General features: G+C 36.2%; 1 protein-coding gene across 41 annotated transcripts in view; it reads left to right on the forward strand.

Annotated features, from left to right (window-relative positions):
- The window catches only part of prdm16 (PR domain containing 16), a 452417-nt gene that overhangs the window by 236319 nt on the left and 197225 nt on the right, over positions 1 to 18873 (forward strand). For all 41 annotated transcript variants that reach the window (XM_087265342.1, XM_087265343.1, XM_087265349.1 and 38 more), the window contains one exon: positions 235 to 285. In XM_087265342.1, coding sequence (XP_087121468.1) covers positions 235 to 285 — 51 coding nt within the window. The remainder of the gene's footprint in view (positions 1 to 234; positions 286 to 18873) is intronic.

An 18873-nucleotide genomic window follows, 5' to 3' on the forward strand; every position in this document is an offset into this window, starting at 1 on the left:
GCAAAATGGCAATTACAATTTCAGCAGTTGTATTAGTTGTGGTATTAGTCTACTGAAGTCTGGTAGCAATTTGCTACTCCTTTTTTGTTGCTGTTGGTATTCTGTTTTCACATGCTGATTTCAAGCCATAAAAAAGGACAAGATGTTGTGTTTATTAGTCGTTATTAGTAATCATTAACCATTGTTTGGCAGCTAATCATTAACTGCTTTTCTTCTCGTTTTTTGTCTTCACAGCAAATGCTGAATGATCATGAAACGTCGTCTCAAGACAGCTGTATTAAAAAGGTAGGATTCATTTTAAGTCAGTTCACCCTCTGGACTCATCTGCGGTATAATACATGCATTCACTGTCTACATTTATCAAAACACAGAGAAAAACACCTGTTTGATACGTTTAGACAACAAAGTTTAATTATCAATGTTTTCCTGAAGAAGGTATTTTGCTTTTTTGCATTGGTACTTTTCGGTACATTTTGGTTTTGGTACTCTTGATTATTTTTAATGAGCTTTTTGAATATTCACCGAATTTCAAACCACTCTACTTTAAGTCTGCTTTAAACAATGGTATATTTAACACTTCAACTTGCACTTTACACTGCAATATGGACTTCATTTTCTGTAGCAATACCAACTGATTAACAGGCTTTTCAACAAAATTGTGCCACACATCACTGTTCGTGTTTACATGCTGACAAATAATCGGTTATAAACATCACGCCAAACACTTTATTGATCCAATTCAGCTCATGTTCAAAGTAAATTTAGATTGAAAGAAGTGGTGTACATGAAACATGAAAAGCACTATAGGTGAATTGAATAGAATGGCAACACTTTAGAATAACTATCCATTATAACTAGTAAACAGATCATTAATAAGCTGTTAGTTAATGAGTTATAAATGACTTGTTAAATAAAAGTTAATAGTTTGTTAATTACTTATAATTGTGCCTTATAGATGGCCAACAGATAACTTACAAGCTGTTAGTTAACAAGTTATAAATGACTTGTTGTATTTTGATGATTTATAACTAAACCTAATATTTTAGTAATAGATCATGTACAAGCCGTTAGTAAATTACTTACTAAAGACTTGTTAAGTATCCGTTAATAGTTTATATATGTTATTGGGACATTTTTTCTAAAGTGCCAACTGTTCTTCATTTATTAACTGTTAGTAAATGAGGAATAGTTGCAACTAGAATAACGTCCCAATAACATGCATAAGCTACTAACTAATATTTAACTAATACATTGGCTCACATAGTTTGTTGTTCATAGTTTGTTTGCCATCTACTAATACTAGGGAAACTTTTGTAGAACTTTTCTAATAAAATAAATGTTATTTATTTTGTTTTCATGTTTAGCATAAACAGTTCCCAAACCTCATGGGTTTGTATTCTGTTGTATACTGCCGTTGTTTGCCAGTGTATACCATGTGTATGGGTGTTTCCGAGTACTGGGTTTTAGCTGGAACGACCAGCTAATGCGATGTAACCCCGCCGGTCCTACGCCACCCAACCCGCTCCGAGCTGGTATCGAACTGCGACTTTCCGCATGGGAGTCGGGTGCTCAACCAAGGAGGCTAAAGGCCATGGCCTCTAGCGTCCTCCACTAGAGCACCTTTAGAGGTCAGAGGAGTGAGATTTAACTGCACAGCACACACTAGCTGGCCTCCGTTACACTCACCCCCCTAAACCTCATTCCCATCCGGGTCACGGCACCAATGTAACCCAGCCGGTCCTACGCTACCCAACCCGCTCCAGCTGGTAACAAACCGGCGACCTTCCGCATGGGAGTCAGGTGCTCTACCAAGGAGCCTAAAGCACCTTTAGAGGTCAGATGAGTGAGGTTTACCTGCACAGCACACACTAGCTGGCCTCCGTTTTATATATATATATATATATATATATATATATATATATATATATATATATATATTGTGTGTGTGCGTGAGCAAAATCAACCCTGAGGTAATGCAATGAAAACATCTGTGCCCGATAACCTATAACATCAAAAATCTTTTTTTTTTTTCCTATCCGTTGTCTCTTTCTCAGGCTTTATTATGAGAGCTGAAAGATGTCTTAAGTCAAATCCCGACAGACAGGCACAGAAAAAAAGATCTTCTTTCATTTATTTATCCCTTGCTTTTTAAGCAGTTATCCCTCCTTCACAACACAAACACTCGGAAACAGAGATGCCTATCTAAGTCTGTCTGACCGAACGCTGATCCTCACACACACACACATGCTCGCGACTCTTATTGAAGCTCTTTTAGATGTAATCCACAACACTTTGTCCTAAAAGTGTGTGTGTGAGTGTGACTATGTATGTGCGTGACACGGAAGCTTACAGTGATAGTACACAGAGACATAGATTAATTATAGAAAATCAATGTGCAGTAATTGTATTTGAAACAAACGGGCCTCAGGCATTGTCGTCGTCTGGCTGGATATTAAAACATTTGCCTTTGTAAATGCAGCTAAAACAGGCAGCTGATGTTTTAATGGGAAAGAGATTAATGGCTCTTTTGACAAGCTCTCGGAGACGGTATCAGTGCTTTCGTGGCCCCTGCTGTGACGGATCTCTCAGACTTGAAAATAATGGATAGTGTTATTTTACCTCTTTCTGTTTTTATCTTGGAGTGATTAAGGTCTGATTAGCCAATAATAATCTATCTATGTTGATGTGTATTTAATGAATGACTAGTATCTTATTGTATTTTAATAAGATATTTTAATAATTAATAATATTAAGTAATATATCAATAGAATTACTAAAAAATAATGAATATTAATAAATATTAAGTTTATATTATTATTTGTATTATTTATATATACATTTTGACTGCACATGGTTAAAGGAATGTAAAGCATTTGGGCTTCGTGTACGTAATAACGTACAGCATTAGTGACTTTAATGAAGAATAATTTTACTGAAATATTAATATTTCAAATATGAATTCAAACCATCTGATAAAATTGTTTTTATATCGTATTATTTATTGCAGAAAAACTAAATATCACAATGTCAGATTTTTTTGTGCAGCCCCATTTTAGATTCATACATTTTATTTTATATTATTTATTTATTTTATATTTTATTTTATTTTACATTGTTTGAAGTAATCTCTTTTTTTCTTCACAATTATAATTATTAATTTACAGTGCACTGGTAAATTTGACAGTATTTCTGTAATTTTTTACAGTATTACTGGCAAAATTAGAAGCGTGCTGTAAATTAACAATTACAACTGTGCTCTAAAACTACCTAAATTGCCAGCCCAGGGGAGCTAAAAATTCTGAACAGTGTGAACAAAAAAAAAATCATAAATAAACTAAAAACAAGACAACCTTCTCATAATCAACCATCTATTGTACCTTAAAATGATAGTTCACCCAATAATGATATTTACTCACCATTTACTCACACCACAAGTTTCTTTTATACATTGAATACAAACGAGGATATTAAAAAACTATGGTAGCCATTAACATTTATTGTAGGAAGGATAACATTTTTTTTATTTATATATATATATATACACCCTCAATTATTAGCCCCGCTATTTATTTATTTCCCCCATTTCTGTTTAACGGAGAGAATACATTTATAAACATTAGAGTTTTCTTAACTCATGTTTCAAGACACTTCTACACTGCTTAAAGTGACATTTAAAGGCTTAACTAGGTTAATTAGATTAACTAGGCAGGTTAGGATAATTAGGCAAGTTATTGTATAATGATAATTTGTTCTGTAGAATATCGAAAAAAATATATAGCTTAAAAGTGCTTATAATTTTGTCCTTAAAATTATCTTTAAAAATTTAAAAACTGCTTTTATTCTAGCCGAAATAAAACAAATAAGACTTTCTCAAGAAGAAAAAATATTATCAGACATACTGTGAACATTTCCTTGCTCTTTTAATCATTTGGGAAATATATATATATAAAAAAAAATAAAAAAAACAATTCCAAAGGGGGGCTAATTATTCTGATTTCAACTGTATATGTTGGAAGTCAATGACTACTTGTCTGCTTTTCTGTTCATGAACTACAGTCAAAAAAAGGATGTAAATCATGACAATATTAAATTTTTAAGTGAACTATCTCTTTAATCTGTGGCATTCAAGCTTGTTTTACATTGCACTGCTTTTAAGTGTGTGAGTGTGTTTTTCATTTCATGGAAAGGTGAAAAGATAGCCGTTAACATAAGCAGAAGGTGGTCTGTCCGCAGGGGAAATGAATCTCTAATGTTAGCTTAAACTGACCAGCAAAATTCGCTCCTGTAAAAATATCATCTCAAGCAACCTTGCAAATTTAGAGCATCTGATTATGCCCCCCCTCCCGAAATACATTACAGGTCACGAGGGCCGTCATACAGCCCTTGGGCGAGTTTGCTTCAAATGTGACGATTGATTGATTATCATGATAATTTGTTTGAAATGATTATCTGGATATAATAATCACCCCCTGCCTCGTGCTGCGTTTTCATGCTCTCTTGTTCCCCCCGTATAATGCGCCTCCATCCGAAATGGCCTCTGGTTATGGAGGCGTAGTAACAGGGGCCTCCCGGTCGCGTCCTCAGGGGCCGGGGGGGCCCCATTGATGAATGATGACCCAAAGGAGCCTGAAATCAGAGAGAATAAACAGGGGGAAGAAGAGAAGAGGAGAGGGACAGGGAAGGCTGGTAACTATCTGTAGCGGAGGGCAATTATACGCCAGGCCAGGCAGCCCCAGGGGCAGCAGATCGCTCGGAAGAATGCGGAGGGGTCCTGACCACCCAACACACACACACACACAAACACACAGTCGGTGGGAAAGGAATCAGAAATCGTTGCTGGTCTTTCATCGAAAAAAAAAAAGTGTGACGAAAGCTAATTTTACAAGCCTGGTTTAAGGCTGCTCTGAATGACAATCGAATATTACACTTAACAACGAGTCTTTCAAACACACGGTAAATGATTTACAAGTGTCTATTGGCCTGCTGGTAAACACATATTTCAGAGGTTCAAGTGAACTGTTTATTAGTTTTGCATCTGATCACTTTTAACAGTGCTTTATATATATTATGCTGCTTTTAGCAAAGGCTCATTGTGAATACATACCCCCATATACATTTCTGAAGAGCGCAAATTATGTAGCCATGCCTTTGAATGCCATGGGGTGGTATGATGCCGCTGACAGCTTCTGTTTTTTTTTTTTTTTGTACTATCAGCTAATCGCTTCTCTCCGTGTGGGCGGCTTTACCGCTGTTACCAGTTTGCCCAGTAGCTTGCCATGTATGTCAACGTTGAGATGCAGGGAAAAGTTGACCATGACAACGGTTTTAGAAGCAGGTAAAAAAAAGGCAAAAAATTTAATAAATAAGTAAATAGGAGGATGAGGACATGGAAAATGGTGAAAGTCAGGCAAGGGTTTTTATTTTTCTCAACTCAACTCACTTGATTTCTATAGCACTTTCACAAGCCACAATGATTACCAAAGTGCTGTACATAAAACACATAAAACACATGTAAATATACATAAAACCAAAATACATAAACTCTCATCATATGATTAAAAGCGAAAGAAAATAAGTGTGTTTTCAGTGACCACTGAAAAGACTCAAAATTTTAAACTATTCTTGAAGAGAGTGGAAGAACGTTCGGAGCTGCTACAGAGAAAGCTCTATCACCTTGACATTTTAAGCGTGATCTAGGAACTTGCAAATAGAAACGATCCATAGAGCGAAGAGATCTCACAGGTTGGTGCATAATAATTAGCTATGAAATATACTCAGGTGCCAGGCCATGGAGGGATTTATAAACGTACAACAGAACTTTGTACTGAATTCTAAACTGGATTGGTAGCCAGTGTAGAAAAACAAGTGCAGGTGTAATGTGTTCTCATTTTTTTTTTTGTGCCTGTTAAGAGTCTAGCAGCTGCGTTCTGGACTAGCTTTTTCTGGCATGCGTTTCCAAAAACCATCATTAGCTAACTAAGATCACAAGTTCCGTCGTTACAAACATAGTTCATTGATTTGGCATTTCCCAAATCCGACATTCCATTGAACATTCACAAACTTGTACGCTTGCAACTACACCTCTAGAGCTGTAGTTAGAAACATAGTTCCTGGTTGTGTTCTATTCCCAGTTATCCCCCCCTATGCTCTATTCATTAAGAACGAACTAAAACTTAAACTTGAAATGATTTAAAAAAAAACATCTAAGTCATCTAACTTACATGTAATTTGTTTTCAAAGCATTTTTACAGTTCAGTTTTAGTTCCCTTTGTAGTGCACTTTGAAAGCATTTATGCCATTTTGAACACAGCCATGGCTCATGACGAAAGCTATAGGAGACCTATTATTTAAAAGCGGAATTTACGTTAGGTCTCCAAAGCTTGTGAAGACAAAAATATATAGCATACGTTAATGCTTTTAATGTATAGTAGGTTATTTATTAAGAAATGTTTCTGTACTATATATGACATGGGCTTGTTGGTTAGAACATTTCTTCAGAATGTCAAATTGTAAAAGTAGGCTGTGTACTTACAAAAAAGTAAATAAATAAATAAACAATATCCTACTTAATACTAATAATGATGATGATGTGGATGATTATTATTATTATTATTATTATTATTAAGTTGGATTTGTTTTCATTTCTTAATAAATAACCTACTGTAAAAACCATTAACGATTTATATGATTTATATGTGAAATTAAAATATGTGTTAGCTAAGGGATTTTATATGGAATGTTTTCAATAATAGTTGTAGAATAAGCATATATAGATCGTATATGTGCTGTTTATATATATATATATATATATATATATATATATATATATATATATATATATATATATATATATATATATATATATATATATATTTCAATTAAAACGGAAAACGAGTGCATGTTTTTACCAAAACTAATATTGTTTTTTTTTATGCGTGTAAAACTATAATTTGCACAAAAAATAATGGGTTTTTTCTCCGAAGAAGTTGTTGCTCCACCCCACTTAGAGCGTAGTCACAAGTGATTTACGTTATAACTGACGTGGTTCAATTGATGGATCTGCAACAAAGCAACTACGGTTTTGGGAAAACTTAGATTTTCTCGTCAATACATCGTTCTTTTCCCAAATGATGCATCATACTATGATTAATTAGCTGCGACTTATGTCGTTGTTTGGAAAACGCACCCCTGGATTGTTTTTGAAAAAAGTGGGTGATGGGTCAATCGGTGCTTTTGAAAACACTGTTGGTTGGGTTTGGGAAGGGTGGTTATCAGTCGGTCGGTCAGTGAGTCAGTTGACAGCAACCTCTGTTGGATTTACGTGAGAACAGCAGGCGCGAATGGCACTCGCGAGAGAAATCTGAGATCTCAAAAACCATACACAGCGGCCTCTAGTGGATTTGTGAAAACAAAAACTGCAAATAAACGTAGCTCCTGGGATGAATTTCACGATCTCCAGAAATGTATATAAGGGTACGTTTTAATAATGAGCCTGGGTTGGGTAGACAAATGAGTAAATATATATAGATAGTAGAATATTAGTTTTTAGGTGAACTATCCCTTTAAATATGTTGCATTTAAGCATGTTTTACATAGCACAACTTTTGTGTGGGTGTGTTTTTCATTCATAAACACAAATCTAAGAGGTTCAAGTGCAGTTAACAAGTTTAGCGTCTGAGCGCTTTTAGCGGCGCTTTCTAACTGTCACTTTAGGAGCTCATTTAAAGGGGAAAGCCATTCCGCGCTGGAACATGCATGTTCAATTAAAACAGAAAGCTTTCTCATGCGCCCGAGCACTAGACGGTCTGAAAACACAGAGCAATTGAAGACGTTTAGGCTTTTCTGTCACTAAGAGGGGAGGGAGGGCTGCGTAGAAATAATATTTGTGGTTTTTAGCATGACTATGAGAAGACTTAATGATAATATCCCTTCTCAGGCCCTGGCTCGGTTACGTTTTAATGGCCTCTGACTGACAATCTTTATTTGTGTTGTAGTGGCATTTAAGGTCTACACAAAGGTGCTTTCTGTTTTTTTTTTTTTAAATAACAGATTCAAACAATCAGTGAAATGCTCATTCATCTGTTAAATAAGTTAAATTAAAAGTAATACATTTTTAATGTTAAAAGTCATATATTGTATGCTCAGAAGAATAAATCTTGTCTTCATAATTTGTCATCAAACAAACCTGATCCCTTTTTTTTTCATTGAATGACAACTTCGCTAAACACATTAAGAAGGTCACTGGTTCGAGCCTCGACTGGGTCAGTTGGCATAACTGTGTGGAGTTTGCATGTTCTCCCCATGTTCGTGTTGGTTTCCTCTGGGTTTCCCACCACAAGTCCAAAGACATGCGCTATGGGTAAATGGGGTAAGCTAAATTGTGTATGTGTGTGAATGAGAGTGTATGGCTGTTTCCTGGAGATGGGTTGCAGCTGGAAGGCCATTCGCTGTGTAAAACATATGCTGGATAAGTTGGTGGTTCATTCCGCTGTGGTGACCCCTGATTTATAAAGGGACTAAGCCGAAAAGAAAATGAATGAATGAATGAATTAATTAATTAATTAATAATTGGGTCTATAATAGTTGGCCTTGTATGAATCCACTATGATCACTGACAGCTGTCTAAATCATCTGAATCTTCTGAAACAAATGCATCCTCACCTGCCACACTGAGCAGTAATGGCCCCTCTTAGTGGGATGGTATAGGTTGGTATGGGTCACCTTTATCAGGCTTGCATTTCCATTGCCAAAAGGGTACCAATGGCATACATTTAGTCCTTATTTGGGTTCAAAAACAGCATGCAATATATAGCCCACAGTAACCTCTCATCTGTATCTTCACCAGCACATGTAACCTCTTGTTTGGGAAGTAATTCCATCATTCCAAATTCATAATAGTCCAAAAGGTATTAATAATAGTTAAACATGCCAGTTTGTTCTTGTTTTAGGTTGCTAAAAACATTTGCACCCATGCTTTTTCAGGCTTTTCTTTTGTTTTTCACACTTCACTCTTGCGTTTGTCCGTTTCTGAAAGGATTGGATGTTAGAAGCACTTCAATAATCATGCACATGTTATTATCATCAGCTCATGAAGTTCATTATTTCAAATGTATATGAAAGGGAAACCGCTTATGCTTTAGACGGCCTTGTAAACAACGACATTGAAAAAATTATTCAGACATGATTCCTTGGATTTACTCTTTTTTTTTTTTACGTCAAGTAAAAAACGGCTGTAAGCAACTTATTTGGGCTGAATTTGAACAAACAAATTAACTTTGATTATATTCAATTTAATTTGTTTAAATTCAACACAAATAAATTGTTTGCAACAGTTTTGCAGACATAATTTTTTTTCAGTGTAGGGGGCACACGGTACTTGGTAGCACAGGTGCTCCTAACTTTAAAAATTTAGGCGCACCAGACAAAATTTAGTCGCACCCACCAAAAACTATGAGCCCGGTTAATACACGTTTTATATGAATATATTTATTGCATTTGAAATCAACTCTAATCACCACTAACAAATAGACAAAAATCTGCATGTGCTCATCGGCCCTGAACACACTGCTTGACGTGAAAGAGATGAACTGAACTGGCAATAATAACTGTGCTGTTCTAACAACTGTATGATATTGCTGTATGATATTGCACAGATGATATTGACAATAACTTTATTTGCATACGTCATACTAATAGCATTAGTGGTGTTTTCATGAGCTGCAATATTAGTTTCATCTCGGCGAACGCTTGCTCTTTAGCAATGGTGAACGCGTGTGATTGACAGCTTCGTGACGATTAAATGGAGGATTAAATAACGTTACAACATCTCGTGCTTAAAATGTGTAGATTCAGTGGGAAACACTTATCTGAAAAATCCGTCCCAACGGCTTTACAGTGAATGCCTTAGTCATTTTTATAGTGGAAGTCTTTTATCCTCTCTTCGAAAAGTGTAAATGCTGGATTGACTATCAGCACATGATCATTAATCAGATCTGCCATTATTTGGAACTTTAGCTGGTTTCTAAAAGTAAATCTGTCAGTGTTGTTTTCATTCTCAGATATCCAGACCTTTACATTTTCATGGCTGTAGCTCCCTGTCATCGGAACTGAGTGATTGACAGCTGATATTAACCAATCCATTCGCGTTCTGTTCTAGCGCAGTGGGCAAATAAGAAGAGCTTGAAGGCGGGGCAAGCATTGCAGGCTTTGTCTTCTGCAGCAAGTTGACATGTCAACTGTTTTAAACCATTCCTGAGCGCTGTGTTTAGTGTTTTTAGGTGCAAAGATGCACAATGCCTCCTAAATCCGTGCATGTGGTTTTTGCTGTGAAAACCGGTCGCACAACAACAATTTTATGCATTCGCACAAATGCTCCCAAATATATGTTGAGGTTGCATTGATACAATTTTGGGCGCATATGTGACCAAAATGGTCACAATTTCGAGCCCTGGGGTAGATTCTGCTGTTCATCTTGGCTTCATGGCTGTTCATCTAGACGAAGACAAGGTTTGTTTAAGCTCGGGTTGACCATGCCTAGCTATTATATGTATATACAGCCTGATCTCACGAGGAAACGTAAGTATTTTACGTTTTGACAGTTCAGTGGCTAATTCGTACAAATACGAGTTCAGTCGTAAGAAATTGTACGATTTTAAAAAGGAGGCGTTGGCACCTAACCCCACCCCTAAACCCAACCATCATTGGGTGATGAGCAAATCGTACTAAAATGTACGAATTAGATCGTACGAATTAGCCACTAAATGAAAAAGTTACGAATTGCCGTGAGATTGTGTTGGTATATATTATTACGGTGTAATGTCTCGGCTTGGCATTTAAAAATGGCGCTTCCTTTGTTTTTATTCTCCTGGCTTGTGTAATCTCTGTAAGTTGTTCGAGTATGTGTACCAAAAAGCGAACCGTATTGTACCACTGAACGGTTTTGGTTCAGTGGTACAATACGGTTCGCTTTTTGGTACTTTTCGACAGTGGAAACAGCCATAAAAGCATACTGAACCGTACCATACCGTACCACTCAGTGGAAACAGGCCAATTTGGGTGAATTCAGTATAACATTTCTTCCCTTGCTCTCCGTTATGTATTTGTGTTATTTGCGCTCTGTTTCTCTGTTTTTTTTCCCTCTCTCTCTCTGTTCTCCCATATCTGCTTTCATATATTCTCAGGTTCCGTTCATTGGTCCATTCAGCTGTCAGTCATTCCTCCCCGGTTACGTCACTCTCACGTCACATCCAATAAGCAAAGACCACCCGTCATAAAAGCGCACGCCAGACCACTCGCTACCCTTGCTTGCATTTTTCTCTTTCTCTGCTTTTTCCGCTTGTTTGTATTTATCGCTTGCATTTAGAAATAACCCCGTCTAACTTTGTTTTGTTGTTGCTCGTTTCTATGTGCACGTTATCCGTCCGTTATTCGTACATCGTTCTTAGTTTATCGTTGTTTACGAGGCTTGGACGAAGCGGACAGGTAAGAAGGTCACGTGACATACATACACATAGGACTACTCTGCTGTCTAGTACACTAGGTTAGGGGCGAGCGCCACTCCTTGTACTTTTTGGGTAGATTGATAGAGTAGATAGTTAGGACTCGGAAGATCTTCGCGTGTTAATTGTACTGTTTTTCACATAGTTTGTTTGCTTCTGGGGAGTTAGATATAGTTTGGGTTTTGTTCTTTTCATTTCTTTACCGCCGCCCGCGTCCCTTCCGCCAGCTCTCTTGTTTTTTCCCGTCTTTATTTGTCTCAGTGTTGTATATATTGTAAATAGTTTATTTTTGTCTTACTTACTTTTTCTTTATTTTTGATTAATTCGTTGTTGTTCACTTTGGAAACTGTAAATAAAAGCACACCTTTTTTGGCATTACTTTGGTTGTCTTTCGCACTCGTTCACTGTTTATATAAATATATTCTAATTAAATAAATGTCAAACCCCACAACCCTAGACTAACATCTTGGGTTTGTAACACTCTCTATTTATATTATTTTCAGTGTTAACCTGACACTGATGCCACAATTGTAGTTATACATCAAACAAATGAGATATAAAAATTATCTCTAACTGTCTGATTCTGCCTTTTTCCCCAAGTAGGCATATGCACACATACGCACACATACGCACATACACACTCTCAAACTACTGAAAAATGTGAGGGTTGTTTACGGGGGCGGATGCGAGACATTTTTTATCTGGCCTCTTATTCCCAAAGGCATCTCCTGTCATAGTATCGCTCCTCTTTGACAAGAACGGAAAACAAATGTCTCTTTCTGCCACATCTGTGGGAATTGTCCTTTTACAGAGCAGAATGCTGTCATTATCCCTGATCTTTCCAGCGTTCACAGGACTAGAGCCTCGGATACAGTGTGAAAAGTGAAATGTGTGTGTGTTTGTGAGAGAGAGAGATTGTGAAAGAGAAAGATCAGTGATTGAGGATGGAATGATCCATTGTGGACAGAAGCTGGTCTGTGACGGCGTTTGTGCTGGAATTCAAGTGGGAGAAAGTGAAGAGCGATGGAGAGCAAATGGAAGGCTGCTGAATGAGCAGTATATTAACCATTTAAAACGCCATCGCTCCGTTCGCTCTTCTATAATATCGGTAGGGAACGCTGTTCAACCGTGTCCTCTTTTTCTGAACTCTGTCTCCGGACAAAGGCGCGATAAAGTGCCCGGCTTTGTCTTTACTCAAAGTCCTTCTAATTCCGCGAGTGGGTGTTCATTAATTCAGTCGTGTGAATGAAGTCTCATATAATAACATGCGACTGGGTTGCCGTGGAGACCCTTTCTAAAGGCGTTATCGGTTCGGGACGGTTAGGGTGGTCTCTTTCCATAAGCAGGATGCATTTGTTGTTTTTTTCGGCCTTCTCAGAGCGTGTCCCCAGGCCCGTTTCAGCGTGTGCAGTGGTCCCAAAACTATTTGGATGCTAAAGTCCTGAAAATGTCAGCGCATTATATTGAGAAATATCAAAGCAGGTGGCATTTATCTTAAAGAAAGATAATACACCTTTCAGGCAAAATAAAAGTCTGTGTGTAGTTGTACTAGGACATCTGTGACATTTGTGGTTCTCTGAAAAGTTACGGATGACACTTGGTTTTATATAATAATGCAAGCTCATGTTTACAGTTGAAATCAGATTATTAGTCCTCCTGAATTATTAGTCCTCCTGTGTATTTTCCCCCAATTTCTGTTTAATGGAGAGCAGATTTTTTCAACACATTTCTAAACAATAGTTTTAATAACTCATCTCTAATAATTAATTTATTTTATCTTTGCCATGATGACAGTAAATAATATTTAACTAGATATTTTTCAAGACACTTCTATACAGCTTAAAGTGACATTTAAAGGCTTAACTGGGTTAATTAGGTTAACTAGGCAGGTTAGGTTAATTAGGCAAGTTATTGTATAACGATGGTTTGTTCTGTAGACTATCGGAAAAAAAATAGCTTAAAGGGGCTAATAATTTTGACCTTAAAATGGTTTTTAAAAAATTAAAAACCTTTTATTTTTGCCAAAATAAAACAAATAAGACTTTCTCCAGAAGAAACAATATTATCAGACGTACTGTGAAAATTTCCTTGCTCTGTTAAACATCATTAAGGAAATATTTAAAAAACTAGTTAAAACTAATTTAAAAGGGGGCTAATAATTCTGACTTCAACTATATGTGTGAAGAACTTATTTTTATGTGCTAGATTCGGCATCAAAATCCCATTTGTTTGCCTTTCTTAGCATGTTTCTAAAATCTAATAAGGTTTCATGGCAAAAGATGCTTGTTCTAAGTATGCCAGGTAGATGTTTTGGGGTATAAATGAATGCAGAGTAAACTTGTAATTGGTGTCTTTGTTAAATAATTATTGTAAATTTAGTCTCATGGAAAAGCTTTATAAATGTTATAAATACAAACAAACAGACAGACAAACCAATGAAATATGTAATGCTGTATTACACAGGCAGGTGTACATTTAGCTTGAATTGTATTTAAGGGATTATACTTTTAATCATCAAAAATACTTTTTTTTAAAATACAATTAAGACATTCATAATCTTACAAAATATTTTTTTTTCCTGAAAGAGCCCTGAAAGAAGTTGCATCTTGATGCTAATGTTGATAATAATAATAATAATAATAATAATAATAATAATAATAATAATAATAATAAAGGGCTGAAATAAAGGCTGCTACAAAGTCAACTATATATTTGTATACACTACCTGACAAAAGTCTTGTCGTCGATTCCAGTTGGAAGAGCATCAAATAATAACTTGACTTCTAGTTGATCATTTGGAAAAGTGGCAGATGTTCAAATGAACCATCTGTTGAACTGCATCCCAATCATCAGCAGGATAGCGCTCCTTCTCATACTTCAGCCTCCACATCCAAGTTCCTGAAAGCAAAGAAAGTCAAGGTGCTTTAGGATTGGCCAGCCCAGTCACCAGAAATGAACATTATTGAGCATGACTGGGGTAAGATGAAGGCGAAGGCATTGAAGATGAATCCTGATGAACTCTGGGAGTCCTGCTCCGGACGCTTTCTTTGCCATTCCAGATGACTTTATTAATAAGTGATTTGAGTCATTGCAGAGATGTATGGATGCAGTCCTCCAAGCTCATGATGGAGTCAGACAAAATATTCAATCTGTTTCCACTGCAGCATGACTTTATATTCTATACAGTACATTATTTTAGTTAAGTGACAAGACTTTTGTCTAAGCAATGTCAGACCTTACTGTCCTAATTAAATCATTAAAAATCTTGGCATGATCATATTTTATTTTGGTAAAATAAGCGTAATCTAGAGGCCTTCGCCTTTCATATAAGCCACTTCTGATAGCAAGTGATCAACTAGAAGTCAAGTTATTATTTGTTGTTCCTAAAACTTGAATAGGCGACAAGACCTTTGGGAGATAGTGTGTGTGTGTGGGTGTGTGTATGTGTGTGTGTTTGTGTGTGTGTGTGTGTGTATATATATATATATATATATATATATATATCAATATGCATCTCCTATATATATATATATATATATATATATATATATATATATATATATATATATATATATATATATATATATATATATATATATATTGGAGATGCATATTGCTAAACATTTGCGAACAAATTATATATACAAAAGGCACTTTAGCACAATTATCTCTTATAATGCAACGCTTATGTTTAAGTCCTCTAAGAAGGAGAATGAAACACAGAAAAAAAAAGAGGGAGGAGCAGGGCAGATGCATGCCTAAATGCCCAGGAGAGAGACTCTGCCAGCCGGACGCTGTCTGACACTTGTCTGGAGGCAGTGCCCAGCCATCTGAAGGTCATGTGAAAGCAAACCACATCATTTCTGGGCATGCCAAATACCCAAATCTGGATCTCCTCATACTGAAAAGAAAAGAATAAAATCACAACCAAAAGAAATGGGTTTACCAAAGACCGCAGACAGTAACGAGAAGTCTTTTATGACCAAAGTTTTGAGCACAAATATTCCTCTTTCTTCAAATTCCTCTCTTTTTGTTATAGAAATATTCATTGTTGAATATGTTCGGCTCAATGTTTTTGCCATTCCAGTCTGTTTGTTTTTTCATTAATAGTTCATATGGCTGGGCGATATGAAAAAGAAAATGTTACATCACAAATAGGGCTGCACGATACTGGAAAAATTAAACGTTGCAATATTTTTTTTTTATATTCTGCAATATATATTGGGATACGAATACAGTTTTACTAGATGAGTTGAATAAATGCTTGTAAAGAATTTATAGTTTTAGATTGATTGGGAAGATTCTGTAGGGGAGTGCGTAAAATATAATTTTAAGTTTATAAGTTTATTTGTAGGTGACGCAGTGGCGCAGTAGGTAGTGCTGTCACATCACAGCAAGAAGGTTGCTGGGTCGCAGGTTCGAGCCTCAGCTGGGTCAGTTGGCGTTTCTGTGTGGAGTTTGCATGTTCTCCCTGCGTTCGCGTGGTCCGTAGTGTATGAGTGTGTGTGTGTGAATGTTTCCCAGAGGGGTTGCGGCTGGAAGGGCATCCGCTGCGTAAAAATGTGCTGGAGAAGTTGGCGGTTCATTCCGCTGTGGCGACCCCGGATTAATAAAGGGACTAAGCTGACAAGAATATGAACGAATAAAGTTTATTTGTATAGTACTTGAGCATATATAATAAGCTTATTTATATTATTGAGCTTAATATTTGTATAATAAACACACTAAATACAAGCACAGGTAAATTCAATAAAGAAAAATACGCTAATTAAATATACAGCGTTTTATTGTTTTTCAAATAGTGCAAATGTATTTAGATATACTGTAATTGAATAATTAAACGTAAAATAATACTGCATAGACTTTGGTTTATAAACATTCAATAAAAATGTATCGTTATTAATCTGTCAAAGTTATAACTACATTTTCTTCGACCTGAATGCTTTTAAAAGGCCTCAAAAAGCACTTGCAAAATGATCAATTAAAATCCAGACTCAACATTGCGTATACCTGCGATGTGACATTTGTGATTGATCACATTGTGATATCGATGCTGAAACGATATACTGTGATCACAATATAAATATCTTAATGCTGATATATCACGATAAAGCACAATTTTTGTAAATTCATTCTTTCTTTTTCCTTCGGGTTAGTCTCTATTTCAGAGATCGCCACAGAGGAATGAACCACCAACTATTCCAACATATGTTTTACGCGGCAGATGCCCTTCCAGCCATAACCCAGTATTGTGAAACACTCATACACACTCATACTCACACACACTCATCCACTGCGGAGAATTTAGCTGACCCAGTTCACCTTTAGCACATGTCTTTGGACTGTGGGGGAAACCGGAGCACCCGGAGAAAACCCAAGCCAACAGAAATGCCAACTGGCCCAGCCAGGACTCGAGCCAATGACCTTCTTGCTGTGAGGCGACAGTGCTAACCACTGAGCCACCATGCCGCCCTATTTCTGTCAATTCCATCAATTAAAAGTTTATAAATATCGGCCACATGTAAAGGACAATTTGTTTTACTCATTCATATGTGATCATATTTCTCAGGTTATATTAAAAATGTGTGACATAAAATAATTATTACTAAAATATTTTTAAAAATTAAAGCTGCTTTCATTCTAGCTAAAATAAAACAAATAAGGGTTTTTCCGGAAGGAAAAATATAGGAAATACTATGAAAAATCCCTTGCTCTGTTGAACTTAATTTGGAAAACATAAAAAAAAGAAGAAGAAAAAAAAGACCTCAACTGTATATCATCATGTTGCTCAGCTCTAGTAGCTCATGTTTTAGCATTTAGCATGTTAGCATGCTTACTACATCTAATAAGGTTTCAGGTCGTTCTGAAAATCCCCGCACAATTCCGATGACAACTTCAGCAAGTGTCTGACATCCCTCGACTTGTCTGACCTCATTTCTTAGCCGTGTCAGTATTAGCTGATAAATGGTGTTTTCGAATCCGTCTTATCTCTTTGAATTGTGTTGTCGCTAGCGCGTTCGCCACTTCACCGTCTTGCAAAATCCCTTTCAAAAGCAGATGGAGCTGAAGTTCACAAACAGCTCGTTTCTCATCCCATTGTGGCGGCTGTCACCTCGGCCCATGGCAGCAGAAAAGAGCCCAAATCCCTCGTTTGTTTTGGAGATCATGTGATAAACGCTGCGGCACTCGCACTCAGGACGGGCTGACCCGAAAGTGCACTGCGGAGGCAGGACTGATCAGGCGCTTTCACAAACCTTTTGTTTGCCCAAGAATCTTTGAATGCCTCCTAGTTATATTTGCAAAGACCCAATAATCATTATGAGGATTCTGCCATTTTTCGGAAATGATTGTTATGAGGGCTCTGCATAAATAAGTACACCCCATTTTGAGAATTAATTTTTGTATCCATTTCTCAGTGAATATGGGTCATGTTGTTTGGTGCACTTGAACAAAACAGATTTGTTAAATGGATATATTTATTAAAATAATATTTTAGTCACCTAATATCTTTAAAAATAGAACAATAATACATTTAAGTTTATATATTGAAATATTGGAAAATAAAATTACAAACTACAAAATTGCAACACAGTAAATTCTTGCTCTTTTTAATTTTTTTATTTCATATTTTTCCCTAAGATATAAATTTGGCTGTACAAATTTTGGACCGTTATCATGAGTCATTTTGTTAGATAAGCTCCAGATTTGGCTTCAGTACTATTGTAAAGCTTCTTATGGAAAATATGCTTTCAGATGAGACATTTGTAAGCACTGTACATCTAACTCATTTTAATTTGTTTTTATCTGTTTTTATTCATTTTTATTGTCTGCATTTTATGTTCCTAAACTTGTCTTTTTTTATTCCTGTTTATGTAAAGCACTTTGAATTGCCACTGTGTATGAAATGTGCTATATAAATAAACTTGCATTGCCTTCTTTTAATGACAGGCCATAGAGCTGAAGTTTGATTACATTCAAGACAAATCCTTATAGAAAATAATGTATCAATTGCTTTGTTTTTTTGTTTGTTTTTTGATCTACACAGTAAAGTGCTTTTTGGACTGTAGGCCTTTTAGCATAGACCTAGAATAATATAAATATTTTTTTGAAAATGCAAACGATTATGTGTGCCTAGCAGGCACAAGACGTCAACATGATGTCAGATTCACAATGTACCCCAACGTCATGGGGATGTTACATTTCGTTTGGAATTGAAAATCAGGTTGACTTCAGAACCCAATGTCAATGTCCACCGTCCAACCTACAATCAACCAAATATCAACATCTAATGATGTTACAGCAAAGTTGTGTGGACGTTGGATTTTGGTTGCTATACCTGACGAATAAATGTCAGAATTTGCCGTCAATATGTCGT

This window comes from Danio rerio, chromosome 8 (assembly GCF_052040795.2).
Source record: "Danio rerio strain M-AB ecotype USA chromosome 8, GRCz13ab, whole genome shotgun sequence".
Lineage (NCBI taxonomy): Eukaryota > Metazoa > Chordata > Actinopteri > Cypriniformes > Danionidae > Danio > Danio rerio.